Consider the following 17,606-nt stretch of genomic DNA (forward strand, 5'->3'; position numbering starts at 1 on the left):
TTTGTAACAGTTCTTTCAGTATTGAATGAGTCTGAACAACAATAAAACTACTGGTATCTTTGTCTTTAATGAAAATTTGAATCCATACACTCAACCAAAAACACTCACCACAGAACAAATCTACTAAAGAGAAAACACAGCTTACATCATTTCTGCGACCTGAATGAAAAAACCAGCACTCGGCTGCTAAATTCAGAGAGCTGGTATGAAGACCAGGATGACATGCAAGATCGAGAACAGTTTGAAACTCTCACGGTCGTATAATATATCAGTGGACACATCATATAAAAAAATGGCTTCAGTTCAACTGGAAAACTGCGATGTTTGCATTCGTTTTTCACTTCACTGAAACACAAAATCAGCAAATACAGATCACCGTCACTGAAGCTGGTACTTTTCATATTGATCTGTGATAAAAACAAACACGTTACTGCTCGAGCGTTCATCAGTCTTCTCAATTAAAATAACACAATTATGATAACATTTTACATTACAATGTCTATATTACATATATTTAATAATAATGTACTATGAATAGTAATTTGAGTGGCAATAGCAATAAATACTTGAATTTGCACAATGCAACATAATCACTGCAATGTAAAGTGTGATCAAGAGTAATAAAAAAAAGCAAAGCTTACAAAATAAATGCAAAACATACACAAAATAGTGCGTTTTTCGCCAACCTTTTATACCTCCAGAATCATCTGAAACACAAATCACTTCATTATTATTATTAACAAAATGCTGATAAAAACATTCAACTGCACATTTCCAGGTGTTTATGCAATATTCACAGCCTTCGTTCTCACATTAATAAATGCCAGATGCATCCGAATTTCAAGTTTATACGTATTGGATGACAGTAAACCTGGCTATTGGTTTAAAGCCTGTATTCACTACATCAGCTTCTGTAAATCACATCCTTTATCATTTGGTTGTTCAAAACAGCAGCAGGTTGAAATAAAGCAGCAACAACTTTTGAATGAATGAGACACTTTTATATACACCTTCGAAGACTCAAAGTAGATGTTTGTAAACCCCACTCATCAGCCACATAAGCGTCCAAATCATGAGCGTTACTCGTTAAAACGATCTCTGAAATTCACACAGGCTGAATCCATCTTGTTTTATAGCGCACCGCTGGCTTTCCAGAAAGGAAAACTGGTTCGACTGTGAAGAATGGAAGTTACTGCTAAACAGAAGAAAACATGTCTTTCCACAAAGTGCAACAGTCAAGTGAGCAGTCTGACAGGAAGTGATGTCATTTGGAGCCAGTGATGATGGTAGTGACCGTGGATGGCCCCGAGGAAGAGTTTGCCGCTTGCATGGGTGAACCTAGACAAAGATAACACCCTCTTCAAGGGCTGTTTGACAATACGACATAATACAACACACAGCACATCACTGGTGATGAGTCAATCAAGCCGGTTTCATGAAATATACAGTATTAAGGCAAAAGCTTACAGTCGTTGTGGTGGACTGAGGAAACGTCGACTGACTGACTCTTCCCTTGCATGGATGTTAGATTCTGCTTCCTGTGTTGAGAGGAATCCATACTGCTGCCGAGCTGAAGACGCCTCATGTGTCTGATCACTGCGGTAGCATTGAACGCTTGCTGTGAGGAGAGAAGAAAGAACAGAATACAGAATTGAGAATATCTTACATCAAACTTCTCTGAAGGAGGAAAGGAAGTGGTCACTTACTCGCCATTTAGCTTTGGCAAAGTTCTTCTTCATCTGTCGGCTGACTGATTCGTGGATGTTCTTACAGAGCGCAGTATCGCCAGCTATCCTGCAATCAGAAGAAAGTCAGCGGTTGGACTTCCTGCAATATCATCAGGCATCCATGAGGAGGCAGAGTCTTAGGATATGTGACCATAAATGAGTAAACAGATGCTCTTGTGTCATTAATATTTTGAATGTATTTTTTTTGGTCTCACTTTATATTAAGTGGCCTTAACTACTCCAGAAGGAAACAAGATGCATTAAGAGCTGGGGGTGAAAACTTTTGGAATTTGAAGATCAAGGTAAATTGTACTTAATTTGTGTACCGGGAAACATACAAGTATCTTCTGTTGCTTACGAAGGGCAGAACTAAATGGAAAAAAATATATATTTCAACAAAATAAGACAAATTTGGCCATCTTCATCGTGTTCAAAAGTTTTCACCCCCCAGCTCTTAATGCATCTTGTTTCCTTCTGGAGCATCAGTGAATGTTTGAATCTTTTTAAATAGTTGTGTTTGAGTCCCTCAAATGTCCTCAGTCTGAAAAGATGCATCTCAAAATCATAAAGTCACTGCTGGAAAGGGTTCAAATATGCAAAGATGCTGGAAAACTGAAGAATCTGCAGGACCTTAAAGATTTTTCTGAAGAACGCTGCTCAGTTTAACTGTTCAGAACAAACAAGGGACTCATGCACAACCATCACAAAACAGAAAGACAGTCGAGGATCATCAGGTAACAGAACACAGTATTAAGAACCAAGGGTTCCCAAACTTTTGAGTGGGGTTATTTTAATAATTTCAGCAATTTTTTTGTCTTGTGGACTAAATGTTAATATCTTTTATGTACAATATCTTACTCAGGACAGTACTAAATGAAAAATAACATGCATTTAGTATGATCTCTCTTATTTTTTGAAAATTACTCATATTTTCACAGATTCTGCAAGGGGTGCCCAAACTTTCGAGCCCCACTGTATGTATCCAGTAATATATATATATATATATATATATATATATATATATATATATATATACTCACCATGACTGCATTTATTTGATCTGAAATACATGTAAAATAACCTTTTTTGTTTTATGCATTTTAAAATGTAATTTATTCCTGTGATGCAAAGCTAAAAACTATATAAAACTCTTAATATAAAAAAAAAAAATAAACTTCTAGATCTCCCCAAACATTTGAACTGCAGTGTGCATATGAATTCTTACATAGTATAAGTTTTATTTAGCAAAAAACGCCTAATTTATACAATTTTTTTTTTCCTTTTTTTATTTAGCAGTGTAACAATTTCATGTCAAAAAAGTAGATTTTTTCCCCTGGTCTCAACACTGTAATGCATGTAAATAATTATGATATTATAGCATAATCTAATACAGTAAGGATAATTCAGGATGATTTAATTAATATTATTTACATTTATATAATATTTAAAAGTATGGTGTGGACATGTTTAATTTGTATTGGAAATAATGAATTTCAAACTTAAAAGGAAAACATTTGAACTCAGTAATGAGCATTATGGAAGCAGAGAAATATGCTTAATGTTACCGAGAGCAACTAAATCTTTAAACCTGGTGATACAACACCAGGGTTTTTCACGAGAAAGGCCGCTCACCATGGATGCCGAAGAGCCTCTTCACAAGTCAACCTCTTTTCTGGATCTTTCTGCATCAGGTTATTAATGAAGTCTTTAGCTATGAAACAACACAAATGTGAAAATAAAGAAACCGAATCTGTTACACAAGGGCGCAGTTCTAATTGTGAAAAAAACGACACCCTCCTACACTTCCCCAGACAGCAGCGAACAGCTTGTGGTGTGGGTGTCGAGCTGTTATTTTCAAACGATGGCGAATCGCCTAGCGCTAGTTCAACGGCTGATTTATATCTGGCTGCAATACATCAGTGTTACTTTTGATAAACCCTTATTAAAGTGTTGCTCATGGGAGAAAACAAAGTCGTGACTGTCAGTGACAAGTAACCCAAGTCATACTTAATGATGGGAGAAGAGACAAGAAGAGGTGAAGAAGGGTGTCATTTTATCCATGTTTGAAGCTGATATGAATAAATGTAAGAATTTATGTAATTAAAATGAAAATGAAAATTCTCTGAAACTAAACAGTTTCAGGTCCCATTAGATTCCTTAGTATGGACAAATATATTTTGGAAGTCGATGGGAGCCGATGAGTCACTTTCATTTTTTAGAATATCTTCTTTTTGTGACACGAGGGTGAGTAAACCCATAACAGAATTTTCCAGAATTTGATTTCCAACGCCATACACACCTGAATCTGAAATATCATCCCAGTACGGGGAATCGAACTCGTATTCTGCCCTCAGTATTTGCTCAAACAGTTTGGAGTCGTTCTCGTCATAAAACGGAGGGTATCCACACAACCTGAGGAGGTCGAGGATTCAACAGTGCTCAGTATTTTAACCTAAAGACTTCTTTTCTAAATTAATGAAAAAATAGTTTGGGATAAAAACAACAAATGTGTTTCATAAAAAATAAATAAAAATACTCACAAGATGTAAGCAATAACTCCGATAGACCAGCAGTCCACAGCTTTGCTGTAAGGTTTCTGGGCTAATACTTCTGGAGCTAAAGGAATAAAAAAGACAGAAATTGAATGAAATTACATTTAATTAATTGTAAAAGGGTAATTAAAAGATAAATGACCCCAAAACAATTTTGATCATCTCATGTCTGTAGAAGCTTGTTTCTCACAATTCTCAGAAAATGTCAGGATTGCGAAGTATAAACTTGCAATTTTTAGGAAAATTCAACAATTGCAAGATGTTGACTCACAATTGTGAGAAAAAAGTCTGAATTGTGAGATAAAAACTCCTTTATTTATGTGTTCATTGATTTTTTTATTTTCATCCTGTGGCTGAACCAAGCCTTCATGAATGTCATTTCAAAACAATATGTTTCCTAATTGGCATTTTCTAACCACTTTTATTCTGCATTTGTGGACTTGACAGACATGGACTCTCCATAGCCTACAATTTGCATAGAAATTGTTTTATTTGTTTCACCAGAGTAAATGGATATGGAAAATATGAATGTAGAAATAACATCATATGGATTTGAAACACATGAAGGTGCATAAATGATCAAATTGTACTTTTATCATAAGATGTACTGTAGCATAAAACCCTATGTACATAACTGATAAGAAAAACGTAGAAGACAGTCTAGTTAATTAATTAGTCAATTCATTAAAAAACTATCAAATGTGAGCTCTCACAAAAATATTATTTTCAGTATAAAGTATTTATTTTTCACTTTCATAAAATTTTTACATTTAACAGCATTGTACTGTAAAATTATAGATCTATTACAGTTTTTCACAGTACAGAGTTGAGGAGTTTACCGTTAACCAATTAAAATGCTTTTACTATAGCATTTCGACAGTTTTACCATTAAAACTATGATCATTTTATTAAATATTCAGATCCAGTGTAGATTCACACTGATATTTAGTGGATGGACAGCCCTACCCACGTATCCCGGCGTCCCACAGGCTGTGGACATGATGTCACTGGCTGCGCCCTCCATCTTGGACAGCCCAAAATCACTTATCATAATCTTGGATTCTTCATGTGGGTTAAAATAAAGCAGATTCTCTGGCTGTCAGGAGATGAGAGAGAAGGTGATAAGGTTAAGAAGTCACAGGGAGTTATTCACACCGTACGTCTTGTTTCCACTGGAGTGGAAGTGAGTGTTTCATTTCTCATGTTCCAACTTCCTATACACTGTATAATGAAACTGTACTTCTCTGTACATCGATTTGTTTTACTGTGAAGGAAATCAGTAAAGGGAAATCATCACCTTCAGGTCTCTGTGGACTATCCCCAGTGAATGCAGGTAGTTAACCGCATCCAGAACCTGTTTGATTAACGCACTGGCATCCTGCTCCGTGTAGAAACCTCTCTCTACGATACGATCAAACAGCTCCCCGCCAGACACACTAAAAAAAAGAAATCTGTTTTTAACAATGTATGTTTTTTTAAATATAGTTATTACAGTAATATATAATATATATATATATAATATACAGTCAAAATTATATAAATGTATAAATAATACTGTTTACTGTCACTAAAATGTAATGCAATCTTGATGACTTAAAGAATTCATTCCTTGCAGAAAAGAAAAAAAAAACTTTTAAATGGTCCTGTATGTTTTTTTATTTCATTATAGTTTTTTATACGTCATTATAATCTATTTTAATAAAATAAAATAAAATAAAGGTAATTTATAGGTATTTGTTTACTAGGCTAAGTCTAAACATAGCAAAAAAATTATTGTTTAGAAAAGTAATAGCATACATCGAGTCAACAAGCAGCATTAAAAACAGAACAAAGCAAAAATAAAAATAAAAACAATTATGTAAATATAAAAATAAATAAATAAAGAGCAAACCAAACCAAACCAAAACAAAGGGGAAAAAACATACAGAAAACAAAACAAAGCAAAAACAAACAACAAGAAAAAATAAAAATAAAAACCACACACTTTTTTCAGGTGATTCAATTTAACAACCATCAAATAATAAAATAAATAAAAAGATAAACACTTAATACTCCAATCTTCTCAAACAAAAGCAGCAGCATTGGACATAAATGAGAAAAAGAACTGGCTTTCTTTCAAGTCATGGGTTGGACGCCCCACAGGACGTCGAACTTGAATGTGAATTGGAACGACAGGAAGAATTTCCTGGATTCAAATTCAAATAAATTCAACAGTGACACAACAAGAACAAATTACTTTGTTTTCCATCTTGCAAACCAGCTTCACATAGTTTGGCTTCGTTTCAAAGACTTAAATAAAGCATTAATTGAAGCAGCAAACAGACTCTACTCACAGTTGCATAATGAGATATAAATGAGTGGGGCTCTCATAAATGTCTTCCAGTGCCACAATGTTCTCATGCTTGATCCTGAAAAGAACACATGAAATATTTGATCAATTACAACGAAGCAGAGTTGCACTTGAGTGGATTTTGAAGGCTTTGTTTCGGATGGCTGATGTTGGCTCTGATTGCACATTCCCATACACCTTTGCATAAATTCTGAGCTGATATGTTGAGCTATTTTATTCATGCAGATGATAAAAACATAAGGAATTCCTACATGTAAGTTGCTAAACAACCATTACAGTCTTTACTATGATTCTTACCACTGCATCTACGATCCAGATGCAAGCAGCAGCGTTTTTACCCGCCAACGTATTGCCTCGCATCCTTGCCTGAACGCCTTTTTACCATGACAACCATGGACCTGCGCTCGGCCTCAACGTGCGGTGAATAGTGAGGTCTGTGGCGGAGGCCACATGAATCATTTGTACGGCCTTTAAAATGCTTCCGACGTTTTTGACAGGGACAGGTAGGAGTCAGTAAAGGTAGGAGGCTGAGAGGGGTGTGTTGTAAAGGCTGAGTCATCTTTCCCTTTGAGAAGAAAAGCACAAACTCCCACTAACAGCTGCCTTTGAACTTTAGTGTTTTCGTCTGTAGCTAGAGGAACTTGTGTAAAGCATGTAATGGGTGTTGGGTTTGTTATTTTAAGCCTTTTCCAGGAGCTTTTAGAATACTTACTTCCTCAGCACTGCAATCTCGTTTTCTATTCCGCTCTCTTTTCCTCTTAATGCTTTTTTTGGGATGCATTTCACAGCGTACATCTCTCCTGTGGCCTTCTCTTGGGCCAGGACCACCTCAGAAAATGCCCCACTGGAAAAAAACATTAAAAGAAAAGCTAAGAGTAAAATGGTGGTTCGAGATTTTTTTGAATATAAAAAGAGGACATAGACAAAATAAGGTGCTTGAGAGGTAAGCAGAATATAGTGGGGCCTAATAGTCTAAAACAACATTGAAAATACAGTAATAAAATTAAAATAAAAATAAAGTTAAAATAGTGCTTTAGATAGCCAGAATAAAATACAACAAAATAAAAATAAAAAATAAAATAAAAAAGAATGTAAAATAAAATAAAATAAAAGTTGTGGTTTAGATGGCCTACAAAGGGACAGAAGCATAAAATAAAGTAAAATATATATATATATAAAAAAAAAAACAAACAAACAAAAAAACGCCTATAGTTTAGCCTACAAAGGAGTCCAAGCCTAAAATAAAATAATAGTGCTTTAACAGCCTACAAAGGGACATAAGAAAAATCAAATCAAATCAATGAAATAATAAAATAAAAGAAAATAAAAGAAAATAAAAAAATAGTACTGCTTCAGATATTTTACAAAGGTGCAGAGGCATAAAACTAAATAAAATTAAAATAACTAGGGCTTTAGACAGCCTACAAAGGGGCAGAAGCATTGAAAATACAAAATAAAAATAATTCTGCCTTAGTCTACAAAGGTACAGAAGCATGAAATAAAATAAAATAAAAAAGTACTTAAAAATCATTTGACTTGACTAATTTATGAGCATTTAAAATACTAAGGAACCATTTCAAATGTCTGTACTTGTTCAAATATTTGTTTAAACCAATGCCAAACCTGTACGCACACATTCACGTCTGCTGTGATTCTGTGTAGGGATGTTGTATCACATGCACTGTGTGTAATCAGTTGGCCACTGTGGCTTGCAGCTAAGCCTTTATTGGTCACTGAAAATCTGCTCTAATCCCTCGGCACACACACACAGTCATTTACAAACACTAACATGAGCACTCGCCACAATTCAGAAAGCTTGGAACAAAAGCCAGTTTTTCAGTCAAAAGGTTTTCTGAACCATTTCATCAAACATAGGGCTTGGTGCTTTGCCAAAATGAAGCATTTGTCATCAGTTTCTTAAACTGTAAAATTCATTTCTCATCTCGATTGAAACATAAGCCCTTCAGGAGGCTTGAAATGTATTGACTCATTGGCCAGGCACCCAGCAGGTTGAGTACTTTGTAAGCTATGTGTTCATATAAGCGTGTGAGGTTGCAGTGGGTGCGGCGTTCATCTTTGCAAAGAATTAAACAAAAAGAAAAACAACAGTGTGTGGAGTGCATTAAATACCAGATTTCACACATATGTAATTCAGACACCTTTCACAGGAAAACATGGTGTTTTTTGGTGCAAACGGTGCTAAAATGTTATGGATGGTTGCCAGGAAGTTGCTAGGCAGTTGTTCAGATGTTCAGAGTGGTATGAAGTGCATTGCTATGTGGTTTTTAGGGAGTTATAGTTTGACAGGTGACTGCTTTCTGGGCCAAGTCAGAAAATAGCAAATATGATTGTTTAGAAACCTCGAATGAACAAGCAAAGCAAGAAAGAAAACCAAAAAAACAGAACGGAACAAAACAAAACAAAACATAGCAAATTTGAATGTTTAAAAAGTTATAGCACACCAACAAGCAGCGTGCAAAACAAAAAATAAAACAAAATAATATAGAACAAAACAAAACATAGCATGTTTGATTTATTTAGAAAGTAATGTCACATCTCAGGTGAACAAGCAACACACAGTTTTTGTTTTACAAAAAACATAGCAAATTAGATTTTTTTTTAAAGTAATAATACACTACAAGTCACAAGCAGCATAAAAACATAATTCAATAAAAAAGCATGAAAAACATAATTAAATTTTCACTAAGCAGATAAACTAAACTAAACTAAAATAATAAAAAGTGATATTGCATTGGGTGCTAGGGAGTTATGGCCAGCACACATCAAGTCAACAGCGCAAATAAGTAAATAAATAAATATAAATACAAAGAACAAAACATAGCAAATTTTATTGTTTGGAAAGTAAACAACAACAAACAAATCTAAACCAAAACTAAAACTAAACAAAGCAAACCAAAACACAAAACAAAACAAACCCCGAAATTCTAAGAAAATATAATACTACTACTCCTAATACTAATAATAATAACATAAAATGAAGAGTGTTATTAAGAACGTTGTTATGTGGTTGCTTGGGAGTTATGGGTGGTTACTATGTGACTGCTTACTGGGCCAAATCAGAACACAGCTAATTTGATTTTTAAGAAAATAATAGCACGCCTTGAGTCAACAAGCAGCATGAAAAAAAAGAACAAAACCATAATTCAGGTGATTCAGGTCAAAAAAAGCAAATAATAAAATCAAATAAACTAATTCTAACTAAGATACAGTGGAGTGTAATAAAGTAGCTAGTTCAATTTTTGCCATCAGTCTGGAACCTAACGGCAGAGGAAATCATCAAAGCACAGGAAGTTTACACTCAGTAACTCAGTGCCGTGTGTGTCACACCTTCAGGTATAAGGCTATGAAAGCATGACCGTTAACCCACATCCACTGACCTTTATGCGCTTTGCGTTCCTTGTCGTGCACCTGACTGTAAAGTATAGTTTGAAACAAAGATATTCTCTGGAAAGCTTGCATATGTTTGCCTGTTACACTCCTAATTAGCATGAGGTCAGCAAGGAACTAGCGTTCATTTATCATGACTGGTCCATGACCTCAATGCTTTGCAGCAATGCTGAATTTCTCAAGCAAATGTCAGTTTGATAAGTCTATATATAAGCATATGAGATGTGGGTGTAGCCACATATTATGGGATGTGAAGGAATGTCATTTCATAACAGATATATTTCTACTAAAATAGATTTAAAGGAATAATTCCACCAAAGAAATATTTTTGTTTTTTCAAAAAACTTTTTAGCAATGACATACTGAATGTACGTGACCGCAGCCTCAGGTGAATTCAGGAAAACTGGCACCTCCACATCGGAAGGCAACAGGATTAAACTGGGATTAATCTAAAACTCATGGATTAACACTAGACTGATGATATTTTCTCATTTAGAAATGCCTAAAGCGGTATAATGAGTTTAAACAATAGAGAGTGGGTGGAGATTGTGTGTAGGTTTTTGTTGAGTCATTGTGTGTAGGAAAGTCTGAGCTATTTCTGACAAGAAATATAATATGCGGCCAAAGTCGTAAAACCAAAACAACAGGTGTTACTGTCTTTGAACAAATTGAAAACATGCTTGCATGCCGATTCCATCCAATACTGTATGGAACATATAATAGAGCAACAGTGTTTTGGAGTGTCAAAAATATCATATCACAATTTTTTATTTGTGAGGAAAATCCCAATTCATGATTTTATAACGATTATGTGTTATGTTTGTTTTACTATTTTCCAAGTTGTCTGAGCAGTACAGCCAAACTAATTTCCCTATTAAAAACAACTTACAAACACACACAAAAAACAGCCTTACAAGGTAACGAAATATAAAATAAAAAAGAATGGCAGATATTTAGAAAAAAGCGGGAGAAGATAATAATCTTTGTCATCATTTTATCTTTGTAATTAATAAAATAAAAACAAAGATACACATTACAAATACACATACTATACAAATAGAACAAAGTGCTTTATTTTTCAGGTACAGTATAGGTTTATTAAGCATAAAAATGTGTATAAAAATAAAACATTATATAGACTTAACTGTATAAATTATATATTGATTCATGTTAAAGCAACTGTATTAAAGTTATTCAGTCAAGAGCAGTGAGTAATTTTTCTCTTTGTGTTTTACTGTTTTATAAACATTAACATTAACAATTAACATTGTTTTAAACCTGAATGAGTTTATTTCATCTGTTAAATGTTAAAGTTATTTTGAAAAATGTGGGGGACCAAACAGTTACTTTTCCCCAGTGACTTCTAGTATTTCTTTCCTACTATCAAAGTCAATGGGGACCTGCATTTCTTTGGTTAACCAACATTCTTCAAAATATATTAGTTTGTGTTCAGCAGAAGAAAGAAATTAATTCAGGTACGGAACAACATGAGAGCAAGTAAATAATGACAGAATTCAAATAAATTGGGGTTAACTATCCCTGTAATGACAAGCGGCAGCATTTGTAGTCTATTAGTCTGCTGTCACTTTAAGACCTGCATCTTATATACAGACACGCATCTGTTTTTCTCTCAACTGTGTTTAAATGTAAACCTTGTGGGTTTTTGACAGATATCTTTGTCAAGTAATCAGGCGCTGTTTGACAGGCGTTTTAGTGTGTGTGCTACGTATTCACGCTCAGAAAAGGCACATGTTAGAACAGCCCACGGATGAAATGTTTAACCAGCAAGGCTTTGAAGCACATCCAAATAATGTACTTTTGTAACTGTGAATAAGTGCAGTGTCCTGTGAGTGTAACTCTCAGCACTGAGCCAACATTTGATATGAATGTATGTCGTGTTGTACAGTATATTGAGACAGAGGCGCTAGAACTGCATCTGAAATACTGTCCGCTGTAGCAGATAGTGGAGATATTTTAATTGTTCATGATCAAAAATCATGATATTGCACACCCGTTTAAACATCCTTAACTGCGATAAACTTACTGTAAAGCATAACTTTGAATAGCCTGGTATTCTAAAACACACAGATGAATAATAAACAGGCTCAAATTAATTTAATATGAATAATACGGGTGCATCTCAAATTAGAATGTCGTGGAAAAGTTAATTTCAGTAATTCTACTCAAATTGTGAAACTTGTGTATTAAATAGCGAGAGACCCAGGTTCGAATCTACTGTGAGCCACCAATGTGTCCCTGAGCAAGACACTTAACCCCTATAGTTGCTCCGGAGGCGTGCAACCTCTGACCTATATAGCAATTGTAAGTCGCTTTGGATAAAAGCGTCAGCTAAATAAATAAATGCAAATGTAAATAAATTCAATGCACACAGACTGAAGTAGTTTAAGTCCTTGGTTCTTTTAATTGTGATGATTTTGGATCACATTTAACAAGAACCTACAAATTCAACAAATTAGAATGCTTGTAAAGACCAATAAAAAAATATTTAGTGAATTGTTGGCCTTCTGGACAGTATGTTCATTTACTGTGCATGTACTCAATACTTGGTAGGGGCTTCTTTTGCTTTAATTACTGCCTCAATTCAGCGTGGTATGGAAGCGATCAGTTTGTGGCACTGCTGAGGTGGTCTGGAAGCCCAGGTTTCTTTGACAGTGGCCTTCATCTCATCTGCATTGTTTGGTCTCTTGTTTCTCATCTTCTTCCTGACAATAACCCATAGATTTTCTGGGGTTCAGGTCTGGTGAGTTTGCTGGCCAGTCAAGCATACCAATGCCATGGTCATTTAACCAACTTTGGTGTTTTTGGCAGTATGGGCAGGTGCCAAATCCTGCCGGAAAATGAAATCAGCATCTAAAAAAAACTGGTCAGCAGAAGGAAGCATGAAGTGCCTCAAAACTTCTAAAAGGGTGCAGTGACTTTGGTTTTCAACAAAACACAATGGACCAACAGCAGCAGATGACATTGCACCCCAAACCATCACAGATTGTGGAAACACTGGACTTTAAATAACTTGGGCTATGTGCCTCTTCACCTTTCCTCCAGACTCTAGGACCTTGGTTTCCAAATGAAATACAAAACTTGCTCTCATCTGAAAAGAGGACTTTGGACCACTGGGCAACAGTCCAGTTCTTCTTCTCATTAGCCCAGGTAAGACGCCTCAGGAGTGGCTTAACAAGAGGAATATGACAACTGTATCCAAATTCCTTGACACGTCTGTGTGTGGTGGCTCTTGATGCCTTGACCCCAGCCTCAGTCCATTCCTTGTGAAGTTCACTAAAATTCTTGAATCGATTTAACTTGACAGTCCTCATAAGGCTGCAATTCTTTTGGTTGGTTGTGCATCTTTTTCTTCCAGTTTTTCCTTCCACTCAACTCTCTGTTAACATGCTTGGATACAGCACTCTGTGAACAGCCACTTCTTTGGCAATGAATGTTTGTGGCTTACCCTCCTTGTGAAGGCTGTCAATGATTGTCTTCTGGACAACTGTCAGATCAGCAGTCTTCCCCATGAGTGTGTAGCCCAGTGAACCAAACTGAGAGAACATTTTGAAGGCTCAGGAAACCTTTGCAGGTGTTTTCAGTTGATTAGCTGATTGGCATGTCACCATATTCTAATTTGTTGATATAGTGAACTGGTGGGTTTTTGTTAAATGTGAGCAAAATGTGTGTGGTGTTTTCTGTTTAGTGCCTCAGAAGGCTGCATCTGTAAAATCTTGTGTAAAGCGTATTAGAGAATCTGTTATGTCATCTTCAGGAAGGGAAATCCTAGAGAGATAATCCAAGTAAAATATTATTGCAAAACAACTGCTTCAAGTCTTACGGTCTCCACTAATGACCTGATGAGTTCAATCAGGTGTGATGACTGAGGGAGACATACAAAATGTCCAGGGCATGGGGTACTCCAGGACCACTGATATAGAACATCCTTTTTAGTCACAAATTGAAATGTAGTACCTACTTACTTATACAATAGGTGATTTTAAACCCACTCCAACACACCTGCTACAGATTTTCAAGTAATCCCGAAGACTTTAATTAACTTGTTCAGGTGTGTTTGATAAGGTTACAGGAGCAAATATGAAGAACACTGGTGTAATTCATGCTGTTTATGCTGAATGATGATTGCATCATCATCATAATCATCTTTAAAATAAGAAGAACACATATGACTGAAACAAGGGGGGGGGGTGACTTAATGTAATAGTGTGTGCACAACACACACACACACACACACACACACACACACAATACATACATAATAACATAGAGTGTGTGAGAGAGAAAAACAGTTTTTAACCTCATATAATACACTATCAACACGAGTACAAAGATGACTGTAATTCCTGTTGTTGGACCACTGACATGTAATCCAGTATCAGGGCCTGGGACAAGGTGGCTCAAAATTTAGAGAATTCTCTATGAGGTTTAAAACTAATGGAACTAATGGAGCTTCTACAGAAATGAAACATTTACAGGTCAGGATTGGTCTGTATCCACTAAAGCTGCTAGTAAATCCTTTTTTATGAGACTTGGTGTGCTATTGTATAAACGTTATATAACACAAATCTCCATCATGTTATAATGTCTGTTTGTGACCTAAGCAACCTCATCTGACACATTATCTTCAAATGTTTGGAAAATAAAAAAATTAAATAAAATACACTTTATCTTCAGATGTTGGGATGTGACACCAAATTACAAAAATCAAATTAATATAAGTAAAAATATAAAAACACATTATAAAAATAAATACATATTTTTTTAAAATACATATTATCTTAAGATATTTGGAATAGACACTGCATTAAAAATTAAATAATCGATTAAACAATCAAACATCAAAAACATAAATCTATGTTTATATAAAAATATTTATTTCAATGAAATAATGAATAAAATGTGATGTATCATTTACACCTGACCTGTCAATAATCATTAGATTAGGTTTAACTTTATTGTCATTGTGCACGTGGAGTGAATTGAAAAATTAAATAACATTAATGTAAAATATAATATTAATTTAAATAATAATAATAATAATAATAATAATAAAAAGAACAAAAGACTATGATACAGCACAGATGCACTGCAATTGAATCTTTATTAATGGTTTTGAAACTTAAGTGTAGTTTATTTTACAGTGGGACTATCAAAGTTTACAAGACAAGTAAATAAATAAATAAAACCCATTCAAATGGTGAAATGAAAAATGTTTTCTCTCTAAGGGGACATAAAAATACCTGTCCTGTTTTTGGTCCCTGCACACCATATAAATAGACATCTCTTGGTCTATTTCAGGAAAATACTAGGGAAACCCAGTGAACCAGTACCTCAATGCTGCTACAACAGAAGAGGAACAGTTGTTCATGACAACATAAGGCCATGCTGTAGGATGTGGGATATTAACAGTGACAGAAGAAGGCCTGCATTAAAACCCGCTATGCCAAGTAGGTTAAGTATGGATTTAAAATGCATACATCCAATGCAATAATACAGACCACGTTGAAGGAATGTTGGGATACACTTTCACCTTAGTAACAGGGTTGACAGTTTAATAGTTCACTTAGCCATTCAGACTTGCGCTCAGGGTTATGAGACTAATAGTGTTTATAAGAAGATGAATGCTGATATTTCTACAAACATCCAGTTGTCAATAATCATTGTTTACTATATAAATCATTGTAACAGGGCTGACTGACATGATAGTTTTTTTTTTAAATGTACTGAATTACATTTCATTTTAATAATTACTTATGAGGTCTAAAAACATCTTAATGAATACTAACATCAAACCAGTTCTCATTTGTTCACTGTAGCCTACAAAACAGGGTTGACTGACAAACCCTACAAAATGCAAGATAACAAAAGCTAAAAATAAGTGATTGTTTTTGTATTATGATTTCATAATATATATAAAAACACACATATAATATTTCCATTTAATTTTAGTAATTACGTATGATGTATACAGGGTTGACCGATAACCTGGGGGTGCAAATGTAAGTTTTTTTTTTTTTTTTTTCTACCGGTCTATTTAAGTCTGAATAAATAATTTAAGTATGCATAAGCAGACTAAATACAATATACTAGCTTTTATTTTCATATATAAATATACATTACGAGAAAAATAAATAAATAACCTTTTCGTGAGGCAATAAGCCAGAAAACAAGCTTTCATTTTTTATCCATTTATAACCCAGCAAATGTGTCTGCTGTGATGATTTTAATCGTCTGTAACATCGGAATATTCTCATTGGTCAAACTTTGAGAACCCAAAACTGGAGGACATTCTCATTGACTATGATGTGCAAAAGCCGTCAGTCATTCACAATGTCAAAGAATCATTCATACTCACGTCCCGAGGATTTCCTTAAACTCAAATATCTTCCTGATGTCATCCACTTGCTTTTTCCACGACCCATTCACAGATTCCTCGCTTCCCCTGGCCATGGTGGTTCCAGGGTGAGCGCTGCCTCCGAATAACCTTCTTAACGCGTCAATCTTTCCAACCTTACAGGAAACACAAAACACAAACGGATAAAGCTGCGAACGCGAGTGTCGGTCTCTGTGACTGTATGGCCGGCTTTAAACGTTGCCCGCATTCCGTTTCATGCCGCCCGGTTACGGTACCGCCAACAGAGCGAGGACTGACCGACGCACAGCGACTAATCCAATCGCGCGGACTCACCGCGGATCCCGCCTCACTGACTCACCGCGACGAGGAGACGCGCTCGAGCTGAACCAACAACGTGTAACGCGCACGCAAATGCGTGATTCCGTGTTTTGGAAGTATTATAAAAGTAGGGCTGCTGTACCACACCGGTTGACAAAATGATGCAGCTGTTGCCCGGTAAATAACCGGTGAGCTCGTGTGAGGGTTGACGGCAGAACAGACTGCGTCAGGAGCGGTACACCTGCTGCATCAAGAGCGATAGATGCATTCATCATCAGCCATACAAGCCCAGTGGAGTGAGAGAGACACTGGGATAAACGTTCTGTTTAAATACTACATATTTTGGTCTAATTGCTATACTTAATTGGAAATATCTGGCGGGAAAAAAATCTTAAATTTTAGAGAGGAAAAAAAAACTTTAAAAGACACAAATCGATAAAGTATAACAATATTAACACATACAGTAAATTGATATTTTGGATGTTTTCGTCTTATTCAGAAAGAAGACATGTTAAGGAAGTAAAATAGCTATATAAGTGACCAGTGAATAAAAAATAAGCAATGGTTTCTCCTGTAGTGTCTTGCCTTAATATTAATATCTTAAAATTCCAAAACCAAAACACAGTGATGCTGTTAAAATACGAAATCACCTACCGTTGCTTTTTAAAGAATGAACTTTTCCAGGTTATCATTTCTTCATGAACCTCTAAAGGAAAGATGGACATTTTTCAGAAGACATGAACTGTAATTCATTTGAACTGACTAGTAAAGTATAAACAGGTGTAATTATTAATATAATTGCTTTGCACAATGAGTATGTTAATGGTAAATGATAACATTTTTATTTTACTCTTTATCTCCAGAATATGTATTCA

General features: G+C 35.2%; 2 protein-coding genes across 4 annotated transcripts in view; one reads left to right on the top strand and one right to left on the bottom strand.

Moving 5' to 3' along the window:
* Positions 1 to 17,606, top strand: part of LOC113066682 (uncharacterized) — a 672,150-nt gene that overhangs the window by 224,845 nt on the left and 429,699 nt on the right. The window lies entirely within an intron of this gene.
* Positions 49 to 17,526, bottom strand: LOC113066699 (calcium/calmodulin-dependent protein kinase type 1D-like). 3 transcript variants are annotated; one of them, XM_026238670.1, is made up of 12 exons: positions 17,386 to 17,526; positions 16,414 to 16,568; positions 7,342 to 7,473; positions 6,613 to 6,687; positions 5,577 to 5,715; positions 5,246 to 5,375; positions 4,268 to 4,343; positions 4,027 to 4,139; positions 3,360 to 3,438; positions 1,707 to 1,794; positions 1,468 to 1,618; positions 49 to 1,338 (listed from the first exon to the last, which is right to left on the bottom strand). In XM_026238670.1, exons 2-12 carry the CDS (start codon positions 16,506 to 16,508, stop codon positions 1,265 to 1,267), a joined length of 1,152 nt encoding a protein of 383 aa, XP_026094455.1. In that variant the 5' UTR covers positions 16,509 to 16,568; positions 17,386 to 17,526; the 3' UTR covers positions 49 to 1,264. The 3 variants fall into 3 exon arrangements, with proteins under 3 accessions (XP_026094455.1, XP_026094454.1, XP_026094457.1); XM_026238669.1 differs by lacking the exon at positions 17,386 to 17,526 and having other exon boundaries at positions 16,414 to 17,067; XM_026238672.1 differs by lacking the exon at positions 17,386 to 17,526 and having other exon boundaries at positions 49 to 1,367; positions 16,414 to 17,067.

Source organism: Carassius auratus, chromosome 50 (genome assembly GCF_003368295.1).
Source record: "Carassius auratus strain Wakin chromosome 50, ASM336829v1, whole genome shotgun sequence".
Taxonomy (NCBI): Eukaryota; Metazoa; Chordata; class Actinopteri; order Cypriniformes; family Cyprinidae; genus Carassius; species Carassius auratus.